This window comes from Salmo salar, chromosome ssa18 (genome assembly GCF_905237065.1).
Source record: "Salmo salar chromosome ssa18, Ssal_v3.1, whole genome shotgun sequence".
Taxonomy (NCBI): domain Eukaryota; kingdom Metazoa; phylum Chordata; class Actinopteri; order Salmoniformes; family Salmonidae; genus Salmo; species Salmo salar.
In genome coordinates, this window is record NC_059459.1 from 24,252,752 (window position 1) to 24,274,286 (window position 21,535).

The 21,535-nt window shown below is 42.7% G+C and overlaps 1 protein-coding gene across 1 annotated transcript; it reads left to right on the forward strand.

Annotated features, from left to right (window-relative positions):
• The first annotated feature begins 10,403 nt into the window (after positions 1–10,403).
• On the forward strand, positions 10,404–21,340 carry LOC106577130 (tetraspanin-14). Its single transcript, XM_014154886.2, has 9 exons — positions 10,404–10,525; positions 11,233–11,321; positions 12,829–12,879; positions 14,430–14,576; positions 16,143–16,313; positions 16,740–16,865; positions 17,368–17,418; positions 18,614–18,727; positions 18,808–21,340. The coding sequence occupies exons 2-9, from the start codon at positions 11,241–11,243 to the stop codon at positions 18,874–18,876; spliced, it is 810 nt and encodes a 269-aa protein (XP_014010361.1). The 5' UTR covers positions 10,404–10,525; positions 11,233–11,240; the 3' UTR covers positions 18,877–21,340.
• The last annotated feature ends 195 nt before the right edge of the window (positions 21,341–21,535 follow it).

Here is a 21,535-nt window from a genome sequence, read left to right on the forward strand (position 1 = left end):
TTAATGCCAAAATAACATACATAACAGGCAAGCCCCACCCAAAAAAAGAAAGAAAAAAAATATATATACACATATTTATTTACATTTTATTTTATGCAAAAAAATGTAGGGTCGCCACTGGATACAGGTGATTCTACACTCATTCGTGGGATAGGGTTGTTTGTTTTTCCTGTTCCTGTGCATACATAGCAACTTGACTCAGATCTTGTGAAATGTGTGTTTTGTGGTGCGTCCTCATCTACCAGTGGAGGGTATTGATCTCATTGTACAGGGCTTGGGTGCCACCACCTTATGTGGCTACACAGCAAACCCCTGTTCTCCCTGCTCCCGAGGAGTCAAACCCCTGTTCTCCCTGCTCCCGAGGAGTCAAACCCCTGCTCCTGAGGAGTCAAACCCCTGTTCTCCCTGCTCCCGAGGAGTCCAACCCCTGCTCCTGAGGAGTCAAACCCCGGTTCTCCCTGCTCCTGAGGAGTCAAACCCCTGCTCCTGAGGAGTCAAACCCCGGTTCTCCCTGCTCCCGAGGAGTCAAACCCCTGCTCCTGAGGAGTCAAACCCCAGTTCTCCCTGCTCCTGAGGAGTCAAACCCCGGTTCTCCCTGCTCCCGAGGAGTCAAACCCCTGTTCTCCCTGCTCCTGAGGAGTCAAACCCCTGTTCTCCCTGCTCCCGAGGAGTCAAACCCCTGTTCTCCCTGCTCCCGAGGAGTCAAACCCCTGCTCCTGAGGAGTCAAACCCCTGTTCTCCCTGCTCCTGAGGAGTCAAACCCCTGTTCTCATTGCATCTGAGGAGTCAAACATTTCATGTTTGCACAAGTGCTACAGCAGCTTTGTGTCTAGCAGAACCAGTCATGTACAGTCCCAGGATGAGTTGGAGCATTTTCATCAAACCCTAAAGTCTCTCCTGCCTGCATACTGTATAGAGCTAGATTGTGATTGGGAAGAAGGTTCGCCATGGTTACTGTTGGCAGCTAGAGAAGTTGTCCAGGAGAGTGTAGGATTTAGCCAAATTATCAGTTTTTTGGACATGCAGTGTGTGGAACTCTGGCTGTGTTGCATGACAGCTGGGGAACAGTAGAGTCACCACTAAATTTACTTGGTTATGTTAATGGTTTTCGTAATAGTGTTCTTAGCTGGTGAAATGGAAAAAGAGAAACTGGAAAGTGCACAAGTAAATATTAAGCATATTTATGACCGTCGGCCTGAACGTAGACAATTTAGCCCTGGTGCTAGGTTTTAGCTCTGTTACCAATTGTAGGTTCTGCATTTCAGGCTAAGTTCACTGGGCCTTTCAGAGTGGTGTGCAAAGTGTCTGAACAGAACTATCTGGTTGCAACTACTAAGCGCAGGAAGGCCTCCCAACTTTTTCATGTGAATTTGTTGAAACCTCACTACCATCGTTCATCGGCATCGACTCCTGTTAAGTCAGGTGATAGTTAACTTAGTTCTGCCCTTTCTGCATTCTCAGTTGCCCTAGACTCCTTTTCGCCTCATACTTTGTATGAGGAAGAGTTCAGCTTCTGAGGGTAGTTTGAAAAATTCAGAAACATTGGGGATTCCTTTCCTCTTCCTCATATGGAGGATTGTGTTGATTGTGTTGAAGTGGGTTCTGCAAAGTTTCGGAGCAAGTTCAATCTCCTTAAAGGGTCCTCTTGTCTACTAGAGCAAGGGAGAGTTGTGCTTTCATCACAAATTCTGGACTGTATTCTTATACAGTTATGCCTTTTGGTTTGCGTAATGCACCTGCAACATTTAAGCGCCTCATGAACTGTGTTGTCTTTGGTCAGGACGGATGTACGGTGCACTTGGATAACGTGGTCATTTATAGTGACACCTGCTCTCAGTATGTCCAACGTATACAAGCACTGTTTGATAGGTTGGCTTGGGTACGTTTGACAATTAATCTGAGTTTAATAAATGTATTCCTTTTACATTTGTATCATGCGCGGTCTCCTTTTGTTGTTACGATCTATGAGCCAGAGTTCCAAACTGCCTCTGGAAGCAACATCATTGGGAGCTTCGTGAAATGGGTTTCCATGGCTGAGCAGCCACACACAATCCTGAGATCGCAATGCCAAGCATTGGCTGGAGTGGTCTAAAGCTCTCCGCCATTGGACTCTGTAGGAGTGGAAACGCTTTCTCTGGAGAGATGAATCACGCTTCACCATCTGGTAGTTCGACGGATTAATCTGGGTTTGGCGGATGCCAGGAGAACGCTACCTGCCCCCAATGCATAGTGCCAACTGTAAAGTTTGGTGGAGGAATAATGGTCTGGGGCTGTTTCATGGTTTGGGATAGGCCCCTTAGTTCCAATGAAGAGAAATCTTAACACTACAGCATACAATGACATTCTAGACGATTCTGTGCTTCCAACTTTTTGGCAAAAGTTTAGGGAAGGCCCTTTTCTGTTTCAGCATGACAATGCCCCCGTGCACAATGCGAGGTCCATACATAAATGGTTTGTTGAGATCAGTGTGGAAGAACTTGACTGGTCTGCACAGAGTTCTGACCTCATCCCCATTGAACACCTTTGGGATGAATTGGAACGCCGACTGCGAGCCAGGCCTAATCGCCCAACATCAGTGCCCGACCTCACTAATGCTCTTGTGGCTGAAGGGAAGCAAGTCCCAACAGCAATGTTCCAACATCTAGCGGAAAGCCTTCCCAGAGGAGTGGAGGCTGTTGTAGCAGCAAAGGGGGGAACGAGCTCCATATTAATGCCCATGATTTTGGAATGAGTTGTTCGATGAGTAGGTGTCCACATACTTTTGATCATGTAGTGTATCTATCTCCCTTTCACTCTCTCACTCACTCTCACTCTCTTCAATTTCACTTTTCAGGACACGCTTTTGATTCAGGCCTCTCTCTGACATGTGGACTGTCCATATGGATCTCTCGTCTCCCTTTATGCCTTGTGTTGCATAACTGCAGATGTGCCCGGTCGTGAGTCGTGCCTGTTGACTCTGCTGTGCGGGTGTGGAGAGAAGGGAAGGGCCGCCGGAAGGAGATCCCAAAACCACTGTGTCCAAACGGATGAGTCTGTGGCAGGGTTCCTACTCCATCCTTCCTCCCTCGTTCCATCCCTCCCTTCTCTCCCACTGGCTCCTGACTGGGCCACTGTTTGCGGACCAGGTGTGAAAACAGTGCAGGCATAGAACCAATCAACAGCAGCGGCATCCCGGCCATACCTTCAAATGTGTCACAGTTTGAGCATTTTCTCTCATACCTTTTTTTTTACTCCCCGTTCATATACTGCTGAATAAGAGAGATTATATGGAGGGAGAATGAATCATTTAAATACAGTGTATGTTTGTCTAGTACATTTTAGGGTTGATTTATTTGACATAAACTAAGTTAATCACCAATTGCCCCCCCACCAAAAAAAAGGTTATGTCACAATGTGTTTTTTGCAACTCTCATACATGGAAGTCAAGTACATATAAACATTAATTGAATAAGTGGTTTGAAAATAGATTAACTTCTGTGGAAATACTATAGTTATACCAAATGTGAGTCGTACAATGGTTACATTGGGGAGGAATCAATGGACATCCACCCACTGCAGATGGAAGAGGTCCTCTACCTAGTTTAAATTGATCATAAATGCTATACTTTCACCTCTACTCCTATTGTTTGAGCACAAACTACAAAAATATACAAATATCATTTTTTTCTCTTGAATACTTTCACTGACATCAAGCTGATTTGTAGCTTACATCATTAGACATGGTCAAAGCATGACAGATAAAAAGCAAGGCACAGGAATGTAATAGGTTTAGTTTTGTGGAGGAGAGTATTAGCGCTGAAGTTAAATCCATCATACTGTTGAGAGAGTTATACCCTAGTCTCTGCAGTATTTTATTGATGGTTAGGAGGTGCACTCCATTCCTGGGTGGGTGGGTGGGTTGGTTGTTAGGAGTAATATTTAGTTTGATTCATAGCAACCCCAAAAGCGTGGGAGCTTAGTCTGTTCGCAGAGCCTCCAGTGACTTTTTCTTACAGCACACTTTGTTCATTGTGTAGGGCAGAGGTGCACACAGAAGCACAAGGTTACTCCAGTTCATAGCCTGGTTGTGACTGTTTGAGTAATTAAGCTGGCATATTATGTAATGGTTGTAGCTTACATAGTATAAGAAAACGTGATGCATTACATCCACCATCATAAAGAAAACTGAGAACAGTTGCTTTTAATATTGCACAAATATAGAACCAGACTGAACTATTCTAACGAACCTCAACTATTTTTGTGACATTTCTGGGGGAAATACTAAAAAAGCCTCACATCTACTTGGACCACTATAGATCCTGCACCCGACTCATTCCAGTCCCATTCTGCTATGCATTGTCCTCAGTAAATCATTTTTTAAAGAAACAGCTACACCTGCTGAATTATTGCTGGCATTACCGATATAATGTAGGCTTTTGCTGACTCAAGTCTCAAAAAGGCACTTAACAAAATGTTGAATCAAATCATAAAGAGTGTGTGATATCATAGGGTAGGCTAAATCCATTGGAATTCAATCACTTTTTGACAGCATCCCTTTTGATATAAACCAAACTTTCCATACATGTTTGCCAATGGAGGAAGTTGTCAGGAAGTGACTTTTTGGATCTGAAACATTCAGGAGATAAATATGCTCAAAGTTCACACATTTTGCATACCCCACCATACCATGAGATATCCATGTCATTTACGAAGTGTCGGTGGCTTGAGGGCTGGTTGAATAAAGACAAAACAATATCTTAAATGCATAAATGTGTCATTCTTGTGCAATTTATATTTATGGGCTACATTGAGGGTTTTTTTCTCATTATTTTAGGGTATTATTTAAAAAAAAATTGCTATTGCATTTCATCCCCTGGTCCTTAAACATCTTTGCTCTGCGAAAGAAGCAGAGATGACAGAAAACTTGACCGATGTCAACTAGATAAAAGCATTCATTCTATAGATTTATAACATCATTATTTTGTACAAGGGGTTACGTTTATTTCATATTCTAGGGCAATATATAATGACAGAAGAGAAGCTGCATGTTTCTAATTATAGACAAGTTGACTTATAAATAGGCTACTGAAATGTCGGAAATTATAAGCAGAAACATGTCTAATTCAGGCAACAAAAACAAATCCTGCTCTCCCTGTCAAAGAATTGTTCTGCTGTCTCTGACTGTAGCTAGCCTATTTTCTATATTAGTGTTAAAGCCAATTTATGCTTGATCTGCAAATGTGGTCAGAGTCTCCATATGGAGGGTGTGACGCAATTGCGGAGCCTTCAGAGGCATGAAGAGGCCAAATTGACCTCTGTACCGCATCGCTGTGCCCCTCCCAAATTGTGTAACAATGTGGAGGGCTCCATATAGCTCAGCATTGACATGATTGGTTGATGGTAGTTGGAGGCGGGAGGTCCTGTATAAACACAAACTCACTTCCTTGGCAACTTCCTTCACAACAGCTCTGCTCAACAGCTCTGTGCTGCTCCACAAAGCACAATAATTATGAATGCCCTCACTTCTGCAGAGGCCTTATCACCGTAAATGCTGCACGGCCAATGCAGATGTCGATTTGACCATGCAGTGCTTTTTAGGGTCTGGTGCAGGCCTCACATTTTCACTTTATCACATATAGTTAGGCGGTTACAGATGAGTTACTAGCAAGTGCGGGCTGGTGTAGGTAAAAAGCACCACATGGTCAATCCGAGGTCTGCATTGGTCATGCAGTATTTACGGTGATACAGCCTCTGCAGAAGTCAGGGCATTCACACTTCTTGCTTCGCGGAGCAGCGTAGAGCTGTTGAGCAGAGCTGTTGTGAAGGAAGTTGTAAAGGAAGTGAGTTTGTGTTTATACAGGACCTCCCACCCCCCCTATCATTAACCAATCATGTCAATGCGGAGTTATACGGAGCCCTCCGCATTGTAAAAAAATGTGTAGGCGCACGGCGATGAGGTATGGAGCTCAATTTGGCTTCTGCATGCCTCCGGAGACTCCACAATTGCGTCACACCCTCCATACGGAGCCTTCGACTACATTTCCAGATCAAGCATAAATTGGCTTTAAACAAACAGCTTACCTGTGCACCACTAGCAGGCACAACACAGAAACCTCAGATGATGTAAAATAGGGTCTAAACTGCAACATATGCTAACATGAAGAAAATCTGATTTTACACGTTTTTATATAGGCCTAAGCATTTTTACAATTTATTTTCAAGAAATTATAAATAGTTTGGCAACCCTGTTTATAAGCTTTTAAATTATAGTAATCTCAAGAGTTTATATTTTACACTGATGAAGACATGGATGTCTCATGGTAAGGTAGGCTATGCAAAATAGGTAAACTTTGAGCACCTTTGTCTCTTTGAATGTTTTGGCATTTAGGTCGAAAAGTCACTTTTTGAGCACTTCTACAATGAGCAAACACGTATGGAAGATTTCGTTCAAATCAAAAGGGGTTCTGCAAAAGGGGTGTTTTTTTGTTATTGCATTAGACTCTTGCAGTGTGTGTGTGTGAGCGCACGCACGTGTGTGTGTGTTTGTGTGTGTCATTTATTGACCAACAGATATAATACAATTTATTAACCATATTCATTGGTGATGGGGTTATCTTTAAGGATATTTTATATTTCCATAAAGTTAAAGAGATGTGTTTAAATAGATTATTACTCAATCAATTAACAATTTAAGTTCTAAGTTCTAACTTTGTAACAATGACTAACAACATAAAAACTACTTTTAGTTTTTATGGTTGCCTAGTGGTTAGAGCGTTGGGCCAGTAACCGAAAGGTTGCTTCAGCAGTGAAAAATTCATGAACTTCTTTGACAAAAAAGATCATGATCATTAGAAAGCAAATTACAGACTCCTCTTTAAATCTGCGTATTCCTCCAAAGCTCAGTTGTCCTGAGTCTGCACAACTTTGCCAAGATCTAGGATCAAGGGAGACACTCAAGATATTTAATACTATATGTTTTGACACATTGATTAAAATAATCATGGCCTCTAAACCTTCAAGCTGCGTACTGGACCCTATTCCAACTAAACTACTGAAAGAGCTGCTTCCTGTGCTTGGCCCTCCTATGTTGAACATAATAAACGGCTCTCTATCCACCGGATGTGTACCAAACTCACTAAAAGTGGCAGTAATAAAGCCTCTCTTGAAAAAGTCAAACCTTGAAAAAGCTGTGGCGCAGCAACTCACTGCCTTCCTGAAGACAAACAATGTATACGAAATGCTTCAGTCTGGTTTTAGACCCCATCGTAGCACTGAGACTGCACTTGTGAAGGTGGTAAATGACCTTTTAATGGCGTCAGACCGAGGCTCTGCATCTGTCCTCGTGCTCCTAGACCTTAGTGCTGCTTTTGATACCATCGATCACCACATTCTTTTGGAGAGATTGGAAACCCAAATTCATCTACACGGACAAGTTCTGGCCTGGTTTAGATCTTATCTGTCAGAAAGATATCAGTTTGTCTCTGTGGATGGTTTGTCCTCTGACAAATCAACTGTACATTTCGGTGTTCCTCAAGGCTCCGTTTTAGGACCACTATTGTTTTCACTATATATTTTACCTATTGGTGATGTCATTCGGAAACATAATGTTAACTTTCACTGCTATGCGGACGACACAGCTGTACATTTCAATGAAACATGGTGAAGCCCAAAAATTGCCCTCCCTGGAAGCTTGTGTTTCAGACATAAGGAAGTGGATGGTGGCAAATGTTCTACTTTTGAACTCGGACAAAACAGAGATGCTAGTTCTAGGTCCCAAGAAAAAAAAAGAGATCTTCTGTTGAATCTGACAATTAATCTTGATGGTTGTACTGTCACGGTTGTGTGGAGAGACGGACCAAGGCGCAGCGTGCTCTGAGTTCCACATATTTTATTTAGTGAAACTTACAAAACAAAAGGAAACAAACAACTAACCATAACATCAGAGGTGCTACATGCACTAACCCAAAACAAGATCCCACAAAACACAGTAGGGAAATGGCTGCCTAAATATGATCCCCAGTCAGAGACAACGATAAACAGCTGCCTCTGATTGGGAACCATACCAGGCCAACATAGAAATGAACACCCTAGATCACCCACCCTAGTCACACCCCGACCGAACCAAAATAGAGAATAAAAAGGCTCTCTATGGTCAGGGCGTGACATGTACAGTCGTCTCAAATAAAATTTTGAAGGACCTCTGTGTTACTCTGGACCCTGATCGCTCTTTTTTGACGAACATATCAAGACTGTTTCAAGGACAGCTTTTTTCCATCTAAGTAACACTGCAAAAATCTGAAACTTTCTGTCAAAGCAGAAAAATGTATCCATGCTTTTGTCACTTCTAGGTTAGACTACTGCAATGCTCTACTTTCCGGCTACCCAGATAAAGCAATAAATACATTTCTGTTATTGCTAAACACGGCTGCTAGAATCTTGACTAGAATCTTGAATCTTGAAATGTGATCATATTACTCCAGTGCTAGCCTCTCTACACTGGCTTCCTGTTAAGGCAAGGGCTGATTTCAAGGTTTTACTGCCAACCAACAAAGCATTACATGGGCTTGCTCCTACCTATCTTTCCGATTTGGTCCTGCCGTACATACCTACACGTATGCTACGGTCACAAGACGCAGGCCTCCTTACTGTCCCTAGAATTTCTAAGCAAACAGCTGGAGACACGGCTTTCTCCTATAGAGCTCAATTTTTGTGGAATGGTCTGCCTATTCATGTGAGAGACGCAGACTCGGTCTCAACCTTTAAGTCTTTATTGAAGACTCATCTCTTCAGTAGGTTCTATGATTGAGTGTAGTCTGGCCCAGGAGTGTGAAGGTGAACGGAAAGGCACTGCAGCAACGAACCGCCCGTTCTGTCTCTGCCTGGCCAGTTCCCCTCTCTCCACTGGGATTCTCTGCCTTAAACCCTATTACAGGGTCTGAGTCACTGGCTTACTGGTGCTCTTCCATGCCATCCCCAGGAGGGGTGTGTCACTTGAGTGGGTTGAGTCACTGACATGATCTTCCTGTCCGGGTTAGCGCCCCCCCTTGGGTTGTGCCATGGGGGAGATCTTTGTGGGCTATACTCGGCCTTGTTGGTGGTTGAAGATATCCCTCTAGTGGTGTGGGGGCTGTGTGGGTGGGGTTATATCCGGGGGTATCGTCGGACGGGGCCACAGTGTCTCCCGACCCCTCCTGTCTCAGGCTGCAATAGTTTATGTGTCGGGGGGCTAGGGTCAGTCTGTTATATTTGGAGTATTTCTCCTGTCTTATCCGGTGTCCTGTGTGAATTAAAGTATTCTCTCTCTCTCTCGGACCTGAGCCCTAGGACCATGCCTCAGGACTACCTGGCCTGATGACTCCTTGCTGTCCCCAGTCAACCTGGTTGTGCTGCTTCTCCAGTTTCAACTGTTCTGCCTGCGACTATGGAACCCTGACCTGTTCACCGGAAGTGCTACCTGTCCCAGACCTGCTGTTTTCAACTCTCTAGAGACAGCAGGAGCGGATAGAGATACTCTGAATGATCGGCTATGAAAAGCCAACTGACATTTACTCCTGATGTGCTGACCTGTTGCACCCTCTACAACCACTGTGATTATTATTATTTGACCCTGCTGGTCATCTATGAACATTTGAACATGTTGGCCATGTTCTGTTATAATCCCTATCTGGCACAGCCAGAAAAGGACTGGCCACCCCTCATAGCCTGGTTCCTCTCTAGGTGTCTTCCTAGGTTCTGGCCTTTCTAGGGAGTTTTTCCTAGACACTGTGCTTCTACACCTGCATTGTTTGCTGTTTGGGGTTTTAGGCTGGGTTTCTGTACAGCACTTTGTGACATCAGCTGATGTAAGAAGAGCATTATAAATACATTTGATTGAATGATTGGTTGCTGGATCAATCCTTGAGCTGACAAGGTACAAATCTGTCGTTCTGCCCCTGAACAAGGCAGTTAACCCACTGTTCCCCGATAGACCGTCATTGTAAATAAGAATTTGTTCTTAACTGACTTCACTAGTCCAGACCGGACACGTCGCGTGCTCGAGCGTCGCAAAATAAATTTAGAAATCCATGTTATTCAATTATTGCACCAACACTGCTCGCAGCGCCAGGACAAATTAGCTAACAACAGAAAGCTATCTAATTAGAACAAATTAGCTAGCAACAGCAAGCTAGCTAAATAGGACAAATTAGCTAGCAAGCTAACTAGCTAAATTGCCATACATGTTTAATGCTTTTCGACTTGTCCCCAAATTAATGTCATTGGTTCAGAGTTTGTTTTGATATTTTAACCTGCGTGTCGTGATCGTGTTTGGTGTAGGAGATAAAAAAATAAATGTATGCACGATAGCGGACGCGCGCAGCCGGTTTGGGTTTCGTATTAGTCTCCTTAGACTTCTTTGTAACAATGACTAACAATGACTTTCTTTCGCCACATCCAGTAAGGAAAGCAGGCCACGCCCGGACAAATTGGGCGTGGCCTACTGCCCTTACGGGAAGTCGAGAATAAAGTCTCCAAAGAGTTTTTAAAACTCAGCCAAGCCAACACAACGGTGAGTGTTGAGATAGCAACGGAGAAAATAAGTATTACGAATTGATTAAATGTAACGAGTTTGCTAGCTACAGTAGTTATACAAACAATATCGTCACCGTTAGTTAGCTGAGTCCTAGTCAATGGCTAGCTAACTTAACGTTATCTAGCTAAATTAATGAACGTTGGCGAGAGCGCATGGCATCTAGCAAGGGAACTTTAGATGCTTAGCTGCATAATTATTGAATGGCATATGTGTTTAACTTTCCAATGAATCACATATTTACGTCCCGGGAAGCCACCATGGCTAGTAACGTTAGCTAACTAACGTTACCTACCTTGCTAAATTAGCTGTGTTTACATGTAGCTACCTACTGTACCATGTTATCTAGCGATAGTTAGCCGCAGTATAAATTGTTTGTCTTGACCGACTAACATGGTAGCCAGGTAACGACTAACGTTTATTTAACGTTAACTAGCTCGAAATTGGTAAACTAACGTTTAGCTAGTTAGCTGGCCAAATAAGTTTTAAAAGCTAGCTTCGGTCTTGTCAATAATCAGTTGTAGCTAACTTACCATTCAGTGTTTCAGTTGCGCTAACTAACCAGATATGTTGCTGACCTTTATGAAGATGCAGCTGGATTATACACTAGCTAACTAGGTAAACCTTTCACATCCTGTTATATCAGTGCCACCTAGCTAAATGTTATGTCTCGTCTCTCAACACAGGGGAAAAGATGCACTACTATCGTTATGAAAATGAAGAGGTCAGCTGCTGCTACAAGTACCTCATGTTTAGCTACAACATAATATTTTGGGTAAGTAACACTAGCGGTAGCCCTGTAAACCTTTAAGGCAGGCAAATGGTTAGCCTCTCTTTAGAATCTGAGAGTGAAATACTTACACTCATCTCTAACATGTAGGCTCAGCATTCCCGAACAGTCCCATTACAAGTCAGAATGTTGAACAAACTTGACCTATTGTCTGCTGCTTTTGTCTCTGTTGTCTGAAGTAATCTGAGACAAAATATCCACAGGGAAGTGTTATCAACCAGACTTTGAGTATGCTGGCTTGTATTTCTGGTTGTGTTTTCAATACTGACACAACAAACACTTGCACAATATGGCCGAACCACAGACCGAACCTGTACCATCCCAATCAGCTGGCAAACTTCACAAACACTTCAAGCTGATTGCGAGGAAACGTGCTTCGGTTGACTACGTTCTGTTAAATTCGGCTATTGGTTACATATTGTGCAATGTGCCAGGAGATTGAAAATCCAAGCGACAGAACCTACAGGCATCGCAAAAAGTCGAGTTAACAACACTTTCCTGTGGATACCTTATCTCTACCACATACTGTCAAAAGCACAGACAACCGGTTAAGTAAGTGTAAATATGTAAGTATTCAACATTCTGGCTCGTAGACTCTTGTCTTTTTTTAGGCAGACTTCTTTCAGACTGAATATCATGGGGTAACCGTGGTAAGTCTGATGTTCAGGCATGCAAATACTATGACACCCCCATGTCTCATTTGGTGCTAAGCAATGAATGTAGCTATGAATATACTGTTGGTTATGAGTCATCCATGAGCAGTACCTAAATCAGATACTAGAATACTGCAACAATGGGGTGGCGCACATTGTTTTCTTTTCATGCAAGAATTTATAGGAATCCCATGTAGGAAACACATTGATTCACTTCAACCATTTTCTGCCTCGTAGGCCAGATAGCAACCTCTGCAGGCTGACCCGGTGCCCCTGCCACTGTCTTTCTACACAGTACTTTTTCCATAGCCTCTCCCTCTGATAAAATCCTCCACTGGTAACAGCCACGGCTTTGGTTTATTTTGTCAATTAAAGAATAGTGCAAAATATTGTTTTGTGCTTTGCGCTGCCACTTTACACATTTCTATCAATTCCCTGCCAACATCGAGTTCAGAATGAACATTCAGAGCCCATACTTCCTGCTTTAGAGTGAACCGGACTCAGTCTGATGGGTGCGAGCTTCCTCTCTTGGTGTCAACAGGAAATGTAGAAATGTTTCAGTTTGTTTTCTGGTTAAGAGTGTTACTTCATCTCTTGATAGGGAAGGGGGTGTGGTAACCATTTGTGACTGCTCTTCCTGTTTTTAAAAATGTATTAATTATGTTGCTTCCCCTTTGTAATTAAAGGTGTTGTCAGCAGGATCCCTCTTTTATAACTATGCTTCAATGTTCTTTAGTGTGCAGAGGTCGACCTAATGCCCTGGTTAAATACAAGTAAACACACCTGATGTAAACAAATAAACACACCAGAAAAAATACTTTCTATGCTTCCTTCCTCAGCTGGCTGGAGCAGCATTCATCGCCATTGGTTTCTGGGCCTGGAGTGAGAAGGTGAGTGAGCAGCTTCTCCCATGGTCCTGTGAATGTTTCACCATTGGACAGAGACAACTGAACTCTGCCCAATGACTGTTTGTATAATTGTGTTTGAGATAGACCTTAAACACACAGACTGATTGGCAGTATAATACTTAAGCCAGGATTATCAAGTCACTTCTCATCACTGCCATCACAGTGTTTGAAAGATTCACAATTATCAAATTCAAATGTAATTTCCCCTCTTGTTACACATGGCTTAACTTTAGCTGATAAGGCATTTTTAATGTAAATGTCTTGTGTAGGGTCGAACCGCTCGACTACATTGGAGGTTATTCTAATGCGTATTGGACCTATTAATGTTACTAGGTAACACAGCAGCTTTTAATCACAGGTACTCTGTGATTTATTCAATGTTTGAAATAATGCCTGCATGTTGATGCTATTCTTGAAATTATATCAGCCTCTGTGTCATCAGTGTTTAGTGCTGAGCGATTAGTGCTTTTCTTAGGCCTGTTTCAGTTTGATTATTAAAAATCACTTTTCAATTTCGATTAAAAAAAGTAAACATTAAATGCATTGTGTTGAGTGCTGTCCCAACACAGAATAAAACAATTAATAAAATTCCCATGATGTTAGTGACTGCCCATTACTGCTTATCACTTATTCACAACACTTTAATACAATATTTCAGTTGTGTATATTACATTTGTTGGTCATCTAATCTCTATAGAGCTGCTGCCTATGCTGTTTGACAAAATCACAGTTTTAGTTCTTTAAAGTAAATAAGGTAAACTTGTCACTGCTGCATACCAACCATGTATTTTCATGTAGCGACACCTTGTGAAGCAACTGCTCTCTACCCCCTTGTACATTCTAACCTAATTTAGCAGTCATAAAAGAGAGACCGGACAAGTAGATGGATTATGGTCATTGTAGTTAATTACAACATTTTCTGCACAAAGCTATATAGGATATTGGCCTGTTGGAAACTATTACTCCCTACTACATCGCACAGTAAAGACTTGATATGATTTCTATCTAGAGAAACTGCAATATGTGAATTGAGCTCACTGAAAAAAATTAGCTAAATAGATGTCAAATAATTGACCAGACTTCGGTCCTGTGTCGCCATACACAACAGCTTGGGGGTCTGTTGGCTCAACTGTTAACGGTCTGATGCAGCCATTTTATCTCTAATAAATCCTTTCTGGGATTGTTTTTCAATTAAAATGGTAAAAAAGAAACCAATAGCTTCTTAGCAAAGAGCAATAATTTTGTTAGGGCTGTTTTGGGAGTGGGGAAAACTGAAAACTAGCTGTTATTGTAAGATGTTTGGAACTTATTGTTCTAACTAATTGACCGCCTGGTGATGTCACCGTTGCAGGCCAAACCTCCATCTCAACAAAACAGGCAGTCTTTTCAAACAGCTCTTGGACTTAGAGCATTATAATTTGTGTAATACCACAGTATTATTCCAACCTCATTGTGTGGCTATATCTATATTTTAGAAATATCGTCTTTTTGACTGCACTAGGCCTTTAACTCGACTGCTCTCTCACCTATAGGGTGTGCTGTTGGACCTGACCCAGGTGACACGGCTGCATGGCTTTGACCCTGTGTGGCTGGTGCTGGCTGTGGGAGCGATCACCTTCATCCTGGGCTTCGCAGGATGTGTAGGTGCACTCAGGGAGAACATTTGCCTCCTCAAATTTGTGAGTACTGCACCCCTTCAACAATCCTTTTTTCTGTCTCATAGCGTACTGGTAAATATATTTTAGCTGCCCTTACAAACATGCACCTCTGTTGGCCCAGCTTGTGCTCCATGAGTCAGACATGCTCCGCTGTTGATTCCACATCCGATGACTAACAAGGGGTGTCTATCTTAAGAGTGAATCTATGAGTAAGGGATTCCTTCATTCACCACATCCTGCATTGTAGTGTTGCACGGTAATATCAGAGTATCAAAACATCACGATACTTACGATACAAAGTTAAGAACCGTAGTAAAGTTTCATGTGACAGTACCACATTCTTCAGCCCTACCAATCTAAAGAATCTGCTGGCGCCTGTTATAAAATGTTAAGTGTTTTATAAATTCAGTTAGATTTTTTTTTTAAGCAGCGCTAGTCTCTTGAATGCCCCAGTCCAATAATATCCACTTCACTTTTATGCATATATCAGGTGTGGGAGCTGTAATCAGCCAGCCGGCAGCCACATCCCCTTCCAGCCATTACTCACCTGCTTCTCTCAGTCCGCTCTGTCTGCATATGTTCCTCAATCAGTTTTTAAAATAGAATTTAGCAGTGATGTGGAGTGGGGATGCACACCCTGATGAGTCTTCTGTTACATTGGAGCAGTGCGAGCAAAGTTGATACAATGTATCATTTCATAAAGCACAGGCCAGTCTGAGGCTGTGCAAGTTCACTGTCAAGCAGCCTTTGAGTGCCAGAGGACAAATACAGCACAGGTAAATGACAGGCATACTTGCAGCTTTACAGCAGAGAGAATATCTTGTCTCTAGCTCAAATGGCAAAAAAACATTGCCCGTATAACCAGAGCTACCTTTATTTTCTGCTCGATTTAATGCATATTTCATATACACTGAACAAAAATATAAACGCAGCATCCCAGAAGCTTTCTATACCCACCAAAACCTTATTTCTCAAATTTTGTGCACAAATTTGTGCAATTGGCATGCTGGCTGCAGGCAATGTCCACCACAGCTGTTGCTAGAGAATTTAACAGGTAGGCCTAGTGTGTGGGAGACAGAGGGAGCATCTGTCTGTTTTTAATGAAGAGGTAAAGGTTTCATGCTGCGTTTTCCCCCTTATTGCCACAATGACATGCAGATCATTATGCATGTGTATTCCTCCAGCCGGATCACAGGTAGGCCTTTAAAAATGTGAGAATCAGCCATTCTATCCAGTATGTTAGTGTGATGTTGAATACTATATGTGTTGAGTAGGAGTGTGAATATCAGTGAAAGGTTGTTGATGTAGCGCATAACATTTAGATAATGGGAACAAGCATCGCAGGGACGGGATGAACCGGGCGCTAGGCCACTCAGAATTGTTTTCCTCTGTGGTATCGCTATTCTTGGCCTGGTATCGAATCATTAGTAACATTTTGGTATTGTGATAACACTATTGATAAGGGTATGCAAAAATTTCTTCTACTCATGCTACCACAAACACGACTGTCCTGTCTTTCTGTGTCTGACTCTGATGCCCCTCTATTAGTCTCACACCACAGGTAAATGGCTTGTTTCTCTCCTTCAGTTCTCAGGGGTCATCGGGTTCATCTTCTTCCTGGAGCTGACGGCAGCCGTGCTGGCGTTTGTCTTTCAGGACAACGTCAGGGAGTGGATCAATGACTTCTTCCTGGCCAACGTCAAGGCCTACAGAGAGGACATCGACCTGCAGAACCTCATCGACTCCCTGCAAAAGATGGTATGAGAGAGGGAGAGCTATGCAAGTTGTGGGGGTGGGTAATGGGATATAGAGGCAGAGAGAAAGGGATTGTGAGACACAAGATGATGTTTTAACCACTGCCTCTTTCCCTTTCCTGATAATGTCTTGCTGCTGTTTTGTTTCATGCCGTCTCTCAATCCTTTCTGTCACATTGTTTCCCTTCCTTCTAACCGCTCACAGAGATTGTTCATACATTCCAGTGTTAGTGTGTGCTTGTTTTCATAAGTCTCGCTACAATGGCCTGTTGTTTTCTGGGGACCTGATGAGACCTGAACTGTTGTCGTCCCAGTGTATTTGTATTGTATGCTCAGTCCTACACTGTCAGATGTGTGGTATGAAGACGCTTCAGTGTGTTTGGTTAGTTAGAACCATCTGATTCAAACTCCCCTTTACTGTCTGTCCTAGAACCACTGTTGCGGAGCCAAGGAGCCTGATGACTGGAACCTGAATCTCTACTTCAACTGCACCGTCAACAACCCCAGCAGAGAGAGCTGTGGAGTGCCCTTCTCCTGCTGCCTCAGTGACCCTGCAGTAAGTACTCTCTGCCCTTCTCTCCATGTCTCTTTTGTGCTGCTTTTCCACTGTTACACTAGTGTATACACCCTTATGTTATACTTGGGAAATTGTGTTTGTATAGCTAGGGCCGACAGTGAGACTTGTGAAGAGCAGAATCAACAACCTCTGCATAATCAAAACGGCTGCTTTGTGAGAAGGTGTTAAAGTTCAGTTAGCCATTGTTATGTAAATGCCAGCTGAAAAGTACCAGTGGCCTGGGCTTTGGCCCCAAGTGAGACACGGGTGCTGTGCTGCGTAGGTTGAAACTGAAAAGCCTGATTTATTTTGGGTGAAACACTGGTCAAATCCTGTATGGAAATACGCCATTGGTGTCATTGCTCCATCAGTATCCGTCTCCTCTGAATAAGTCACTCTGTTCTCGATGTTACAACTCCCACTGTCATGCTCATTTTTAGGTATGCCTCTTGTTAGTCCTTGACACTGCCGGTACTAAATCGAGCTGTTTCTCTCTCCTCAGGACACCGTTTTAAACACCCAGTGTGGATATGATGTCCGTAAAGGTCCAAAGGTATGACCCTATCCAGCGCACACATCACATACATGTGTATATAATATATGCTATTTAGCAATGCTTTTTCTCTTCATTATATCCTACTGCATGTCTTTTAAAGGGATAATTCAGGGTTTTGGCAAAGAAGCCCTTTATCTACTTCCCCAGAGTCGGATGAACTCGTGGATAAAATGTATGTCTCTGCGTTCAGTTTGAAGGAAGTTTCCAACTAGCGTTACCGCAATTGCTAACTAGTGTTAAATATCCCGAACTGTCTTTATCACCTATATATGCATCCATGTCTACTGTTTGCAACAATCCGCCTCTGTACTAGCTGTATTAAAACTATTGCTGTGAAAGGAAAACATTTTGTATTGTGAGTAAAAGTTTAAGGGGCAATTTCAGTGCTGAAAGAGAACTTCCATTTCTTAAGGGTAGATGATACAGGCTTTAGTGGCAGGTCATTTAAACTCTGTATTGACAGTGTCTTTTCTCCCTATTACCCAAATGGGATAAACACATGTCGTGTTAGGCTCCCTTCTGCCCCTGTGAATCTCTCTTATTATGGAGAGCGGCAGGCTGAAAAATAAATTACTCTTCATCTATATTTTGGCCTAGTGTTTCAGTGGTCGCTCTCCAAGTTGGGGTTTAAATGGGTGTTTTTCACATTCACCTTGTTTTATATTATATTGGTTCTGGTCCCCTGGCTCAGAATGAACTATTTGTCTTCATTGTTATTAGTTTGGGAGACGGAAGAACCATACAGGGATTTACAAGGTTTCAAGGCAGACTTATTTGTCATCTTTGTTGGTCAGGAAAAACGTCGTAGACACTGCAGATGCGCATTGATAATGGAAGAGCTGAGTTTTGCTTTTCATCATAGATGACTCAATTCATTGCAGAAGAACCAAATATTTGCCAACGTTGACCTTTCCTCTGCCCTTTTATGATGCTCTATCAGTTTCACTAAGATGTTTTCATAGGCTGTCATGGATAAAGGCTGCGGAAAGTACTTTTTTGTTGTTCAAATTCTGGAAACTTCTTGGCGACACACTTGGTGTTAAATCTTTAGTATTTGAAATAGCAATGTGTTGGATCTAGCCTTTATAAGATGCATTAAGTGCACCAAGAGTTGTAGTAAGGTGATTTGCGTAAGCCGGTATATACGAAGGTATGAAAGAGCATTCCGTATAGCTGTCATTTCCTGTTGCAGGGGGTCTGGAGTAACGCCATTTACGTCAAGGGCTGCATCCCAGCCTTGGAGGAGTGGCTGCCTCGGAATATCTACATAATAGCTGGAGTATTCATCGTTATATCTGTACTCCAGGTAAATATAAGTATATTGAAATGACAGACTACATGTGGATATGTTCTAAGCTAATGCTGTGAATTCTTCTCACTTCTCAGATGATGGGCATCTTCTTTGCTCGGACACTGATCGGTGACATTGAGAAGGTCAAGTTTAACTACTACTGAGTGGTATGGTGGAATGCATAGGCCTACAGAAGACAGTACTGGGACTATACACCATACATTCCTCCCGCTCTCTGATCTCCCTCTGAGGCATGGCAAGGGACAAGAATACTTCTATACCCGTGGCTTGTTATCTTTGGACTGTTCTGTCAGTCTCTGGAGATGGGATACCTCTGCAGAGCCTGCACAGTGGACATTAATCCGCCTTATTCAACTCAAGACTCTTATGTGCCTTCTCTCACAAGATTGCAGTCGGACTTAAAAATACACCCTGGGTTTCCCTTTGTCTTTGTAATTAGATACATTCTTGTATCCTCTTTCCCGGGAACAGCGTCTTAACCAATAAACCCAGGTAGATTCTTGGGTCAATACGTCATACCTCAATGATCCAAAAAAAACAATTCAAGTCGTCGCACAGGTTTAAAAGGTGTGTTCTCTAGCCTGCAGTGTTTCATGAGTAGAATGGTAGCATATCAGACTGGGGAATCCGTAGGAGGTTTACCACGTCAGTGCAGCTGCAATGGCTCCGATATAAGACCTCGCCCTAGAGCGCAATCTGAAACAACAGCATTTCGGCACTGTTATGTGACAGGCTTTCGACTGGGACCACCATTGTCCCTTACCTCAGCTAAACATGAGAAATGCAGCTCTATTTTAAAGGTAGACTCAGCGACGTGAAGTAGATGCAGGAAGTAAACCGCATGGTGGGTCAATTTCCACAAAGTGCGAGGCTGAACTTCTTTTTTTATTCTTTACCTGCAACGCTGTAACAGAGTGAAGCGAACCCGTGCACATGCGCAGATACTGTGTTGAGCGCAAAGTCTTGCATCTTGCTCGTCTCAGTATCTGCGGTGTTGCTCGTGGCAGTCAATTAGCTGAGTCTACCTTTTAAACCATTAGAATCAAAGTCTGCAGCCGGTCAAAACCAAAAGTGCACAGCTGAACCTCTGACCTATTGTCCATCATGCCTTGTCTTTTCTAGCAGTAATGTGTCTCACAACTTGTCATACATACTTGTCATTCCACAACGTTTACTGCATCATGCCAATTAGTGTTGCGTATTGGTCATGTAGATACACAACTTAAGGGAAACAACTGTTGACGCAATGTGTGTGTAGATAGTTGACGTGTTTTATTTTGATCTGTCTTAGATGACCCCTAAGTGAAGTATTAGTTGTTGGCTTGTTCACTCAGAGTAGCTGAGTTGGATTATTTTGCTGTTGTGTTGACTCCAGCCAAGGAAGCTTGGGCAAGTGCAGCAGTGGAGACATCCAGAGCCCGGTGTCTCACAGGGAGACATCTAGAGCCCGGTGTCTCTCAGACAGACAGGGAGACATCCAGAGCAGCATGGGCCACTAGAACTACAGGTGAGATCTGATCATAGCGCTCACATCCCATCAACCTATAGCTGGGATCGTGCTGTGATCACATCACTATACCTGGTTATCTGCCTGCATGGTGAAAGGTTTAATTGAGAGATTGTATTCACCTATAACATCTTGAATAATTTGTACTGTCTTATCTTGATGATGATCTGTTTTTCTAAACACATTCACAAACGCAAACCCAGTCAGCGCCTTCTTAATTTTAGCTTGAAAATGTGCTGAGCTGTTCAACTCTGCTCTTGTTAGATATTAAATACAGTGTTGTATGATCGGGCTGCCCGGAGGCACTTTATGTAGAAATGATACAATTACAACTGTACAGCAGGTCTTGATGCCCAACTCGTGTCTCCTGCTCAGCCTTTACACCTCAACAAGAAACCCAGCCCACATCCAAGTGACCTCTGACCACAGAATGAGCACAGACTTCCTGAAACATTACTCCAAGCCTTCTGAAAGTGTTTTCAGCGGAGGTGTTTGCTGCAAGCTAAGTAACTGCCAGTGCCTACACGCATTGAGCTTGCTTTACCTTCATCCTGTCCAATAATGCCCTGCTTATTCCCCCTCCACTGCTGTCCTCATACCTGAATGGGGAGCTTTACAGAGCCATATATGGCAGGTAGCCTAGCGGTTAAGAGCATTGGGCCAGTAATCGAAAGGTCACTGGTTCGACTCCCCAAGCCTGCTAGGTGAAAAATCTGACGTGCCCTTGAGCAAAGCACTTAACCCAATTGCTCTGTGTAAGAGTGCCGATTGACAATAATGTAATTGTTGAATGAGGATTTCTTTACAGCTGATGAATGCTAAATGTCATATGTTACAAGATCAAATTAAAGGACTTTCATTCAGGCCTTCAACTCCCATTTACACATCTGATGGTCAAGGCCTTTTATGTAGTTTAACATAATTTTGTGTGCTTGTGTTACAGATTGCTTCCATGTGATCATGGGAGTGTTTTTAACAAAAGGGACTTTTTTCATATGTAGATGTTCTCTGTTTTACCAAATTACATTTTGTAAATGTGAATTTTCTTAATTCTGGATAGGTTTTTATAAGCAATAAATTGGTTGTCCTTTTTTGTTAAATGTCTCTGTGTTATTAATTATCACAGATTAAAAAGGCTGCATTTACACAGGCACCTGAATTCTAACATTTTCCCCCCACTATTTGGTCTTTTGACCAATCAGATCTGCTCTTGGCAATAATTGGGCAAAATATCAGAATTGGGCTTCCTTTGTAAACACAGCCATCCATATTGGCTTCGCCCAAAAAAAACAAAG

Bases quoted from the DNA above. Each gene is read 5' to 3' on its own strand.
- LOC106577130 (XM_014154886.2), top strand. From the start codon at position 11,241: ATGCACTACTATCGTTATGAAAATGAAGAGGTCAGCTGCTGCTACAAG. The intron at 11,322-12,828 runs GTAAGTAACACT...TTCCTTCCTCAG, and splicing joins GCTACAACATAATATTTTGG to CTGGCTGGAGCAGCATTCAT. The intron at 16,866-17,367 runs GTAAGTACTCTC...CTCTCTCCTCAG, and splicing joins GCTGCCTCAGTGACCCTGCA to GACACCGTTTTAAACACCCA.